This window comes from Aquarana catesbeiana, linkage group LG09, assembly GCF_042186555.1.
Source record: "Aquarana catesbeiana isolate 2022-GZ linkage group LG09, ASM4218655v1, whole genome shotgun sequence".
Taxonomy (NCBI): domain Eukaryota; kingdom Metazoa; phylum Chordata; class Amphibia; order Anura; family Ranidae; genus Aquarana; species Aquarana catesbeiana.
The window spans coordinates 253,927,723-253,941,249 of record NC_133332.1 but is presented as its reverse complement, the minus strand read 5'-3'; the positions used below and the strand labels follow the sequence as shown (position 1 = coordinate 253,941,249).

The 13,527-nt window shown below is 45.8% G+C and overlaps 1 protein-coding gene across 3 annotated transcripts in view; it reads right to left on the bottom strand.

Moving 5' to 3' along the window:
* The window catches only part of OPHN1 (oligophrenin 1), a 231,127-nt gene that overhangs the window by 130,867 nt on the left and 86,733 nt on the right, over positions 1-13,527 (bottom strand). For all 3 annotated transcript variants that reach the window (XM_073600214.1, XM_073600213.1, XM_073600212.1), the window contains 2 exons: positions 3,392-3,493; positions 119-229 (listed from right to left, as the gene is read on the bottom strand). In XM_073600214.1, the coding sequence (XP_073456315.1) occupies positions 119-229; positions 3,392-3,493 (213 nt within the window). The remainder of the gene's footprint in view (positions 1-118; positions 230-3,391; positions 3,494-13,527) is intronic.

Sequence of the window (13,527 nt, the reverse complement as noted above, 5' to 3'; positions counted from 1 at the left end):
CAGGCAATCTGGCACGATCACAGGTGAGTCTGATGTGACAGGATGGGACACTATTAATTTGAATAGTATGGACGTTGTTTACTCCTAAGAAAAAACAAATGGGTGCATTGGTCCTTACCGGCTCTACAATGCTAAACTTCTTGCTCTCCTGCACCTCCTGGATCTGATAGACGTATTCCAATGAAGATTCATAGAAATTCTGCTTTTCTTTGTCCACCACCACATCGGCCTGGAAGGAACAAAAAAAATTCATAAATGACATGACTACATAATAATGGCCCCCATACCCTGACAAAGTCCAAGTCAACAGATCAGCCATTGAGAATATGGTCCGATTTGTCTATATAACCTTCCCAAAAGCTACTTTGACCTAAAGAAGCAGTGAAGGCTGCTATGATAGGGACGTTATTAAATAATTTAAATGTATACTTTGGTGAAGGCACAGTTTTAGATTTTTTTTTAATTCACATGGCAGGTTCCCGTCACTCTTTTGCCATGCTTGGGATATATATTTATATGTACTGTCCAAGGAACACGTCAGTAAGTATACCAGGATCGTGGCTGCAGTGTAATTATTTTAGTGCCAGCGATGGACTTTAGGGTAAACGTGATCCAAGCGGCTCAAGAGCCACTCAATCACTTTTACAGAGCTCGGAAAGGCCCCATCCTGCCACCACCCAGGGCTCCGGATTCCTACATCAAATGGCTGGAGCTTGTGGCATTACATGACTGACCTGACAATCGCAGAAAATTTGAGTATTAATCCATAAAGTACAGCCAGTGGTGGAAACAAAGTAGGGGGAGTGAGATTTCTGGGAAGAGTGTGGCTTGGGCTTTGAAAAAAAAAGTTCTTCTTTAAAGCTAGAAATGTGTAGTAGTAGCTGTATGCCTCCAGTTGTGCAACATGTCATTTCCCCTACTGTGACAAACAGCTTTAATCACCATGAGAGCTCTGACTTTTTCAATTCCATCACTGGAAGCTGTTTTTAAAAGGGTTAATGGTAGAGTTAGGATTAGTGTTTGCTACAGGACTGGTGTAAGTATTAAGTTTATCAATACTGTGAATATTAGCATCATCTGGTGCAAAAACAGATCCAGGATAGTTAAAAGGGGTGTCACTAACACTTCGGAGCCATTTAAAACCCAGTGCAAAGTGTTTTAGGGTTCTTCAGTGCCTGATGGGGACTGGGGTGCTTGTGGTCTCCTTGTCTGAAACCAGGTGGATCCCATTCTTCAGTGGATCTGCTGGGACAAGGTCCACCCAAATACTAGGTAGCGCTCCCCCAAAGAGAGACCGCATGGCAGTAGGAGAACCTGACCATAAGGCCATGTCACCTCCCCCTCAAGACTTTATGGGCAAGTCCAAAGACCTAACACCTACAAATCAGAAGTGAGCAAAGTGCTTTAGGGTTCTTTAGTGCCTGATAGGCACTGAGGTACTTGTGGCCTCCTTGGCTAAAACCAGATGGATCCCATTCTTTAGGGGATCTGCTGATACAAAGTCCACTTAAGTATTAAGTGGGGTTTCCCCAAAGGGAGACCCCATGGAAAGAGGAACCTGACCATACAGCCACGCCACCTCCCCCTTAAGACTTTCAGGGCAAATCCAAGGACCTATAACCTACTAATCAGGGATGAGTAAAGTGCTTTAGAGTTCTTTAAGGCCCCTTTCACATGGGGCTGTCCATTTTTAGTACTCCGCTTGCCGCTAGTCGGCGTATGACAAGTCCGTCTCTGCACTCTGTGCAGGGACGGACCTGTCAGAGTCCGCTCTCCCCTATGGGGGGATCGCATGATTATGGACCGCCTGTCCATTTTCACCCGATCTGCCAGACGGATGGAAAATAGGACATTCATCCGTCTGGATTTTGCGGATCGGATGTCAGCGGACACGTCACCGCTGACATCCGACGCTCCATAGAGCTGTATGAAGCGGCCGTTCAGATCCGCCTGAAAAAACTGACAGGCGGATCTGAACGGTCCGCACACGTGAAAGGGGCTTAAGTGCTATATTGCCTGGCTGGGATTGTTCTGCTTTGCTGAAACCAGGTGGATCCCATTCTTTAGGGGATCTGCTGAGACAAGGTCCACCCAAGTACTAGGTGGGGTTCCCCCAAATGGAGATCCAATGGGAAGGAGTAGAACCTAAGCATAATGCCTTATCACCTCCCCCTCAAGACTTACAGGGCAAGTCCAAGGACCTACAAACTACTAATGAGGAGTGAGTAAAGTGCTTTAAAGTTTTTTAGTGCCCGACGGGCTGGGGTACTTGTGGTCCCCCTTGCTAAAACCAGGTGGACTTCATTCTTTAAAGGACCTGCTGAGACAAGGGACAGCCAAGTACCAGGTGGGGCTACCCCAAAACTAGACTTCGGGGGAAGGAGGAAAACCTAACCAGATTGCCACATCAGCTCCCCTTCAAGATTTTCATGGCAAGTCCAAGGATCTACACCCTACTAATTAGGTGGGGTTCCCCCAAATGGAGATCCAATGGGAAGGAGTAGAACCTAAGCATAATGCCTTATCACCTCCCCATCAAGACTTACAGGGCAAGTCCAAGGACCTACAAACTACTAATGAGGAGTGAGTAAAGTGCTTTAAAGTTTTTTAGTGCCCGACGGGCTGGGGTACTTGTGGTCCCCCTTGCTAAAACCAGGTGGACTTCATTCTTTAAAGGACCTGCTGAGACAAGGGACAGCCAAGTACCAGGTGGGGCTACCCCAAAACTAGACTTCGGGGGAAGGAGGAAAACCTAACCTAACCAGATTGCCACATCAGCTCCCCTTCAAGATTTTCATGGCAAGTCCAAGGATCTACACCCTACTAATTAGGGGCGAGTAAAGTGCTTTAGGGTTCTTTACTGCCTGACGGGGACTGGGGTACTTGTGGCCTCCTGCCGGAAACTAGGTGGACCCCATTCTTCAGGAGAACTGCTAAGTCAAGGTCTATCCAAGTACTAGGTGGGGCTCCCCCAAAGGGAGACCCCATGGGAGGAGCAGAACCTAACCATAAGGTTATGTCCTCTCCCCTCATGATTTTCAGGGCAAGTCCAAGGACCTACACTCTACTAACCAGGGGCGAGTAAAATGCTTTAGGGTTCCAAAATTAAATACAATGGCTGGCCTCCTTGTCGACTCAAATGCAGTTCCTGAATTTGCTTCAAAGTTCCCAATTTCATACATCCCTACTGGACACGCCTGCTGGCCTTTCAGTCAACCTCATATTTCACCGATGTGAAACTGAACATTTAGATCTGCCCTATAAATCATCTCCTAAATTCATGCTGGCATTGTCCATGGGCGTTTCATAATTTGGTACGGGCAGATGTATGCAATATGTGCTTTATGACAGTTTCGGTCCAAGATTCTGCATCCGTTCCTGAGCCGCGCACCTCTTGGAGCTGGGCCTCCTTCTTCTTGGATGACAAATTCAGATGTTTATCCAGCATTGAGTAATACCGCTCGCTGTCCCTGTCAAACTTCTTCTTCCGATCCTAGAACATTGGCACCAAGAGGTTAGTTTTATAGTTCATTACAAACACCTGTACAATACAAACAGCTAGATATTATTGGATTTAATGAAGGCAAAGAAAGATTTCCCGTCCCTTCGCGAGGGAATGACTCATAGAAACCATTTCTGAGGTTAGCCCTATTGTCAGTAAATTGTCCTATAAATGAACAGGTTGATCTCTGTACTTTTCACTTAACTCATTCACACAATAAACGTATATACAAACCCGCTCAATAAAAGCTCATAAGCTTTAACACAATGTCATTTTACAAAGTCCTTTTTAGTATTTCTAATTCTATTAAAATAATCCCTGGTGATCCTGCCATGAAGGTCCTTGTTCAGGCACTTCCCGGTATAGATTGACAACATTCTCCCTGTCTATCAACTGTGCTACTGCGTTGTCGCATGGGCTTCCAATAGAGACTTAAAGTGGTCATTATAGTGGTCAACCCACCATGAGAAATGCCATGCTCGAATTTGTTTGTCCTGTAGGACATTCGTGGATATAATATATACAGCCCCCTATTTAAGCTCAATAATGAGGGTGAAGTGGGTCCTTAACCGGGAGGAGGGGTTGTTCTTTATTCTCTCTCCTGTCTTTGTTTTCTTCTTTATTTTTACATTCTCATTTTCTTTTAACCTAGGGCTTACGCCCATCTTACAGTTTTTATGTATGATTACCCCCTTAAAAGCACATATGCCAAAAGCAAGGCCCGAGGGACAAATTCGACCCCCTAAATAAATATTTTTTACTTTCTGCTATAAAACATACACAAAAAAAAAAAAAAAAAAAAAATCGAAAAAAAAATCAAATTTTTTTATCAATTTGGGCCAATATGTATTCTGCCACATATTTTTGTTAAAAAAAAAATCCCAATACGCGTATATTGATTGGATTGCGCAAAAGTTATAGCATCTACAAACTATTGGATAGATTTACGGAATTTTCTTTTTACTAGTAATGACGGTGATCGGCGACTTATAGTAGAATGGAGACATTGCTGTGGACAAATCACACACCAAGGCGTTTATATTCTAAAGTTGGAGAGTGCAAAATTAGGTTCACTTCTGCATAGAAACCAAATCAGCTTCCAGGTTTTAGGTCGGGTTCACACTGGTACGGCAAACGCTCTGACATTGGGAGCTCATGCCGCATGACGTGTGAAAATCAATGTTTCCCTACGGGAGCCGTCTTAACTGGTCCGACACAAGTCAGTCTGACTTTGAAAATGCTCCCTGCACTACGGTCTGACATTTGGTCGGTCTGACATTTGATCCTACTTCAGCCCATTGACTATCACTGAAGTGGGATCGCCATCTTAACTGACCGAACTTTGGCATGCGACTTGTGCTCTGAGGATCTTGAAGGAGAACTTCATGCCAATAAAAAACAAAAAAAAAAAAGGCATGGGTTCCCCCTCCAAGAGCATACCAAGCCCTTCGGTCTGGTATGGCTTTTTAGGGGAACCCCCACGCTGAAAAAACGGCGTAAGAGTCCCCACCCCCAAAATCCATACCAGATCCTTATCCGAGCACATAGCCCGGCAGGTCAGGAAAGGGGTTAGGGACGAGTGAGCGCCCCCCTCCTGACCCGTACCAGGCCACATGCCTTCAACAAGGGGGGGGGTTTTCTTTGGGGTGGGGGGGGCCCTGCGCTCACCATCCCAAAGCACCTTGTCCCCATGTTCATGAGGACAATAGCCTCTTCCCAACAACCCTGGCCGTTGGGGTCTGTGGGCGGGGGGCTTATCGGAATCTGGAAGCCCCCTTTAACAAGGGGGCCCCCAGATTACAGCCCCCCACCCTATGTGAATGAGTATGGGGTACGTTGTACCCCTACTCATTCATCTAAAAAAAAAAAAAAGTCAAAAATAAAACACATTACACATGTTTTTAAAGTAATTTCCCCTTTCAGGCTCTTCTGCCCCCACTGACGGTTCTTCTCTGCTGATGTCTTCTAGCCCTCTCCGGTTCTTCTCCGTTGTGTTCTCCCTTTGTTGTTCTTCCGATGTTGACTCGATGCTCTCTCCCACTCTAGTGCTGGGTACGCAGTGTGCCACTACTTATATTTGCCATGGGGCGGGGTCACCGGGTGATGTCATCCGGAGGACTCACCCCTTATGACATCGCAGCCTGGTGCATGATGGGACGGGCCTCCAGTGACGTCATAAGGGGCGGACCTCCGGTGACCCCAACCCATGCCAATATAAGTAGTGGCACACCGCGCACCCAGCAGTAGAGCGGGAGAGAGCGTTGAGTCAACATCGGAAGAACAAGAGGGAGAACACAGGGGAAGACTGGGCAAAAGGGCAAGAAGATAGCGGAGAAGACCCAGCAGAGGGAGAAGAACCGAAGAGGGCTAGACGACATCAGAGGGAGAAGAATCAGAGAGGGAAGAGGAACCGTCAAAGCAGAAGACATCAGCGGAGGAGGAAGAAGAGCCAGAGAGGGAAGAAGAGATCAGAAGAGACGGAGCTGCCTTAATAAATTACTTTTAAAACGTGTTTTGACTTTTCTTTAGGTGAATGGGTAGGGGTACAATGTACCTCATACTCATTCACATAGGGTGGGGGGCCAGAATCTGGGCTTCCAGATTCCAATAAGCCCCCCCGCCCGCAGACCCCGACAACCAACGGCCAGGGTTATCTGGAAGAGGCCCTTGTCCGCATAAAAATGGGAATAAGGTGCTTTGGGGTGGGGGCGCATGGCCCCCCGCCCCAAAGCACCCCCCCCCATGTTGAGGGCATGCGGTCTGGTACTGTTCAGGAAGGGGGGGGGCGCTCGCTCATCCCCACCCCCTTTCCTGACCTGCCGGGCTGTGTGCTCGGATAAGGGCCTTGTATGGATTTTGGAGGGGGACCCCCACGTCGTTTTTCGGCATGGTGGTGCCCCTGGAAATCCATACCAGACCGCATGTCGGACTTCAATTTGCAGGGCAAAGTCAGATCCAAAGGGGTACGACTGTCCTGTCGTACCAGTGTGAACCCGGCCTTATTGTTAAAGCTTAACTGAACAAGCTGAGTTTAGAAGCTGATTGGCTATCATGCACAGCTGCACCAGATTCAAAGTGCACCAGTTTTTGTAAATCTACCCCTAAGTGACACTTTTTTGGGGACCAGTAACACCAATACAGTGATCAGTGCTAAAAATCTGCACTGTCACTGTACTAATTATAGTGGCAGGGAAGGGAGTTAACATCAGGAGCAATCAAATTTGTTCCTAGGGAGTGCTTACTGTGTTGGATGCTTAGCAGGAACACAGGATCTCTACCTCCCCTTCTCACAGAATGGCGATCTGCCTTGTTTACATCAGCAAGACTGCCATTCTGTCCCCCGATCGGTGGGCCCCAGCGGACATCGGGTTTGCCAGACCTGCAAATTGGCTGTGTCCACTCACAGCGGGAGCAGGTCGCCGGTGGCGTGCCCCAGACCCAGAAGTGCAGAATCACATACAGGTACATGGTTCTGCACAGGGAAGCCCACTTGCCGCTGTATATGTACAGTATACGGAGGGCAAGCGATTATGTCATCAAATTAATAATACTTATATCATTAAATAATCATTTTTATTATACATTTAAAGTACTAGCCTATAAGGCCCTTCATTCCCAGGCCATTTTTTAGTTTTCAGTGCTGTGATCGTTTGACTGACAATTACTCCATACAACACTGTACTGAAATTAATTTTATATTTAATTATTTTTAGAGACAGATTGGTGGTATTTTTTTTCTACTTACTATATCAGTTTTTTTTTTCTTCTCAATTTTTGGTCTTTTTTTTCCTTTTTATATAGTGCAGTGGTTCTGAACACCAGTCCTCAGGACCCACTAACAGGCCAGGTTTGCAGGATAACTGAAATACATCACAGGTGATATCATTTGCTGCTCAGTGATTGCAGTATTTTAGTCTGCATCTCCCCAATGAAATACTTAAAATCTGGCCTGTTAGTGGGCCCTGAGGACAGGTGTTCAGAGCCACTGCTCTAAATAAAAAGGAAAAAAAAGACCAAAAATTGAGAAGAAAAAAAAAACCTGATCTAATAAAGGTGATCTAATATTTTGCCACTATGGTGCACTCGATACCTTTAATGGGAGGAGGAGGTAAAGGGGTTAATGTACAGATCACATGTAGTGGGAGGACGGAGCTGAAAGGGTTACTGTACAGATGTGCAGAATATAGGAGATAAAGGGGTTAATTAGCAGGTCGTTGCAGAAGCAGGTTGTAGCTGAGATATTAAGAGCAAATAAAAAGGTTAAAAAAAAACAACCTTGAATATCTGCTGCTGATATGGAACGGTTATATGATTCATTCATTTATTAGTTCCTCCTTCCTCCATTGTAAGCGGAAGGGGCGGCTCTCCATGGTAAACACTACACTGTTTAAATTGTACTGATCACAAGGTACAGAGCTGCTCAAATTGGCTCTGTACACCATGTCTATGAATGGAGCCAGCTGATGATGGCTCGGTTCACAAACACACCGGCCACCTGAGGATGATTTCTGCAGAGCGGTTTATAGGCAGCACTGCAGAAATGAGTGATCGCCACACTGTTGTTAATAAACGAATGGCAGTAGATAAGCAGTTAATGTGCAATTGCTATGGATCTTGAAACAAACTCCCCGTTGCCAACACTGATCTCAAACATAGCACAGAGCTACAGCAGTCTGATATGCCCTGCTTCACAATCACAACTACCATGCTCCAATACCACTACCATGCCCCGCGCAGAATTTCACACATTAGTGAAACGGCGGCAAACTACAGTACCTTTACAGGTTATCAGTTTAGTTATTCACAAATTATGCCCTTAGAATTGTTGCTCTCACTCTGATGTTCACAGCGATACCTCACATGTGTGGTATAATCACTGTTTACCTATGCATGCCAGCCCTATGTGCACGTGCTTTTCATTTTTTTTTTTTATTTAACTTTATTGCTATTACAAGGGGGTTAAAGCGGAGCTCCACCTTAAAAAAAAATTATTAAAACCCAGCAGCTACAAATACAGCAGCTGCTGACTTTTAATAAATGGACACTTACCTGTCCTAGGGTCCAGCGATGTCAGCAGCCAAAGCCGATCGATCATCACTTGGCTGCCCCCGCCGCCATCCTCGGTCAGGAAATCAGGAAGTGAAGCATTGCAGCTTCATTGCCCGGTTCCCTACTGCACATGCGCGAGTCGTGCTGCGTGTCTTCACTGGTCCCCGTTGTGTTCTGGGAACTGTGGGTTTCGGGGGGGGGGGGGGGGATTCCGCAGGTATCTGCGGCTATCTATGCCCAGAAGTGGGTGCAGATACCTGTATTAGACAGGTATCTGCACCCCCCTTCCTCCTGAAAGGTGGCATTTGTGGCACCGGAGGGGGGGAGGAATCCGATGAGCGGAAGTTCCACTTTAGGGTGGAACTCCGCTTTAACAAGTCCCCTTGTGATAGCTTTGGGTAGTGACGCGTCCTTTATAAGGAAATATTAGGGGTCTATTCAGCCCCTATCTCCCCTGCCCTCCAAAGCAGCTAACCAAGTACAGATTGTGCTAAGGTAGCGGCCTCCCTGGCTGTAACAGCCAGAGAATGGCAGCTCTGAAACCAAAAGTGACAAAATGCAGGTTCGGTAGTCACAGTGGAGATTGGGGAACAGATGTTCCTCCATCTTCTCAGTGGGCTCCCTGGAGAAACAGGAGAGCCCAGGAACCACTGCAGGCGGCAATGGTAGGAAGGGGGGGGGTTCTGCTGCCATGATCTTGTAATTACCACTTGCTGACAGGGGGTTTATATACATACGGTATGTCAGTCATCAAGCCGTTAAGGAGAAGACTTCCTTTTCCATTCTCCCCAGAATGATCTATGAAGCATGTTATCTCCATATTAGTATGGCTTTGATGCTGGATAACAGGCGATGACTGATTTAACCAATAAGAATGTCAGTTCAAGGTCATTCTTTGATCCCATAAAAATATAAATTTCAAGGGCTCATCACTGAACCACTACACGTGAAGACAACCTTAGATTCCCTGTACAGGAACCATTCATGGTGCTCCTGGAGGTGAATGGGTTACGGAGCAGGAGATGGTGGGAGCAGATTTTGTGCCGTTTCCAGCATTTTTTGGCTCAGGTTTATTCCCAGCTCACTCATTCTGGCAGCCGCCATGCAGTGAGGATCCAGCCCCTCACTAGAACACATGACTCCCCCCCCACCACTTTTCCTTTTGCTTCTGGTCTATAACTACATCCCAATTAAGGACACAAGATCTACCAAATTTCCACAAGCAAGCACATTCAGTCCTGTATTGGGGCAAAGTTCCCGGTGATCACGTTAAAATAATCATTCTATTAGTTATGAAAATCAGACTAAAGGATAATCAGGTTCACATGGCTAACTCGGATAGAACTGATCTTCGCTATATAGCCAGCAGCATCTTGTAGGAGGTCTGCTTGAGATGTTACATTTTCGAGAACAACATTTTTTACAAAATCAAAAAGTTATCCTCGTTTAGCAAGAACATATTTGGTGGAGTTTTAAACACCATCAATAAGATACGTTCTAACATGTTTGTTTTGTGTTAAAAGTAATTTTCAATCATTTTAAATCTGCAGCTTTCAGAAAAATAATGCCTGGCGATCCTGCCATGAAGGTCCTTGTTCAGGGTCTTTATAGGTTGACAAGATTCTGTCCCTATGGAGTAAGTGTTGAGGAGCACCCAGTACAAAAGTTCATGACACTTGAAAAGTTTGAGTGCTAATTTTTATTAGCAAAGAGTATTGAGAGAAGCCAACAAGTTTCGGGGGGAAATGCCTCTACCTTCAACAGGGCTGAAGCAATAGATACGTATGACCGATAATGATGCTTGATCTGGGTCAGATTGGTTACAGCTCAGATCAAGCCTCATTCTAGGTAACCTAATTGCCTCTCACTGCTAGTCCAACCGTATGCATTAGCCCTGATGAAGGGGGGAGGTAACATGTTTTGGGGAATTACCTCCCCCCTTCATCAGGGTTAATGTATACGGTTGGACTAGCGATGAGAGGCAATTAGGTTACCGAGAATGAGGCTTGATGTGAGCTGTAACCAATTTGACCCAGATCAAGCCTCATTATAAGTCATCTATGGCTTCAGCTCTGTTCAAGGAATAGGCATTTTCCTCCGAAACTAGTTGGCTTCTCTCGATAATCTTTGTCAATATAAATTTGGACTAACTTCAGAAGGGTCGTTATTTTTTGTACTGGGCGCTCCTCAACACTCATCCCACAGGGGTAGAGTGATGTCAACCTTTAACAACCCTGAACAAGGACCTTCATGGCAGGATCAGCAACTAACCGCTAGTTCAATCATAGCTATGGCTTCAGCCCTGATGAAGGGAGAGGCTTTTCCTCAAATTTGTTGGCTTCCCTTGATACGCTTTGTCAATTAAAATTTAGACTTGCTTTATAAGGCTCATTAACTGTTGTACTGGGCTCTCCTCAACACTCATCCCACAGGGACAGAGTTTCGTCAACCTTTAACAACTCTGAAGAAGGAACTTCATGGCAGGATCAACATCACTCCAAGCATATCTATGGCTTCAGCCCTGATGAAGGGGGAAGACATTTCCCCCTAACTGGTTGTCTTCTCTTGATACGCTTAGCCAAAAAAAAATTAGACTAACACTTCTGAAATCTCAAACTTTTTTACTGGGTGCTCCTCAACACTCACCCCACAGCTGGATATGTACTGTACTGTCTCTTTTTGAGGCAGGAGCCCTAGGACCAGAATAAAGTCAGTTCTACGCTGCACTTTCACGGTTTGTCAGCCCCTTTGAAGGAGGACTCACTCTAATTTAAATCCAAAAGTACCATTATCCCACTTCTATTGTTCTAGTGCAGACTTTCTCAATCTTTTCAGAGGAACCCTTGAAAAAACTTTTCGGTGTTAGGTATCCCCTGCTAAAAAAGGACTATAGCTACAACCAGAGGCGTATCTAATGAAAATGGCACCCATCTTTCAAATAACCTTAACAGAAAAGACAGCTAACAACATGACAAGTCAAGCTCTTTAATCTTTCAATTAACAAATTATGGATTGGCACTACATGAAAATTACAACTGCATCTTCCTTGCTTTCACTAATGCAAACTGGTCTATGATGTGCTCAAAGTCATTCTTTTCTTTCTACACTCAGCACACACGCAATGGTCCGCAGACACACACTGATACAAAAATCACTGATGATACCAACACTGGCACTCAGTCATTAAAATACATTGGTGCACACAGTAATTCATACAAAAACAATGACACACACTCAATGCACACACATAATCGTTAGCATACACTGACATACATACCTGCATGATGTCAGTGTAACTGTATGTCTGTGTGTGTGTAAATATATTACAGGAGGAGATAAGAGACTGCAGACATGGTACAGCAGACGGTCAGAGACTGCAGACATGGTACAGCAGACGGTCAGAGACTGCAGACATGGTACAGCAGACGGTCAGAGACTGCAGACATGGTACAGTTGACGGTCAGAGACTGCAGACATGGTACAGTTGACGGTCAGAGACTGCAGACATGGTACAGTTGACGGTCAGACTGCAGACATGGTACAGTTGACGGTCAGACTGCAGACATGGTACAGTTGACGGTCAGACTGCAGACATGGTACAGTTGACGGTCAGACTGCAGACATGGTACAGTTGACGGTCAGACTGCAGACATGGTACAGTTGACGGTCAGACTGCAGACATGGTACAGTTGACGGTCAGACTGCAGACATGGTACAGTTGACGGTCAGACTGCAGACATGGTACAGTTGACGGTCAGACTGCAGACATGGTACAGTTGACGGTCAGACTGCAGACATGGTACAGTTGACGGTCAGACTGCAGACATGGTACAGTTGACGGTCAGACTGCAGACATGGTACAGTTGACGGTCAGACTGCAGACATGGTACAGTTGACGGTCAGACTGCAGACATGGTACAGTTGACGGTCAGACTGCAGACATGGTACAGTTGACGGTCAGACTGCAGACATGGTACAGTTGACGGTCAGACTGCAGACATGGTACAGTTGACGGTCAGACTGCAGACATGGTACAGTTGACGGTCAGACTGCAGACATGGTACAGTTGACGGTCAGACTGCAGACATGGTACAGTTGACGGTCAGACTGCAGACATGGTACAGTTGACGGTCAGACTGCAGACATGGTACAGTTGACGGTCAGACTGCAGACATGGTACAGTTGACGGTCAGACTGCAGACATGGTACAGTTGACGGTCAGACTGCAGACATGGTACAGTTGACGGTCAGACTGCAGACATGGTACAGTTGACGGTCAGACTGCAGACATGGTACAGTTGACGGTCAGACTGCAGACATGGTACAGTTGACGGTCAGACTGCAGACATGGTACAGTTGACGGTCAGACTGCAGACATGGTACAGTTGACGGTCAGACTGCAGACATGGTACAGTTGACGGTCAGAGACTACAGACATGGTACAGGAGACGGTCAGAGACTGCAGACATGGTACAGGAGATGGTCAGAGACTGCAGACATGGTACAGGAGATGGTCAGAGACTGCAGACATGGTACAGGAGATGGTCAGAGACTGCAGACATGGTACAGGAGATAACAAAAAACAAAAAAGAAAAGTGAATTCTTCAATGAGGAACGCGCAATGGTCGATATGGTAAATTTAAATGCTATTTTATTGAAAAACTCACTATGAACACCAATCCAAAAATATACTGTAAAAACAGGTACCATCACCAGTTAAAAAGGACAACATTGTCATGGACAGACGCAGATGGCCACCTCTCACAGCCAACCTCTTACACCAAGCACATAAACTTCATTCAGGAAGGTTATACATCAATAATTACAAAAGTAAATTAAAATGCACTGATATGCTGAAAGTCCTTAAATATCAGGAAAGAGCAGCAAATAGAGGCAGATGAAGATTGCTTAGGTGGTGGGGAATGTGGTGACAGACCTGATTGACAACGTGGGAGACTCCTGAGATCAGGAGACCC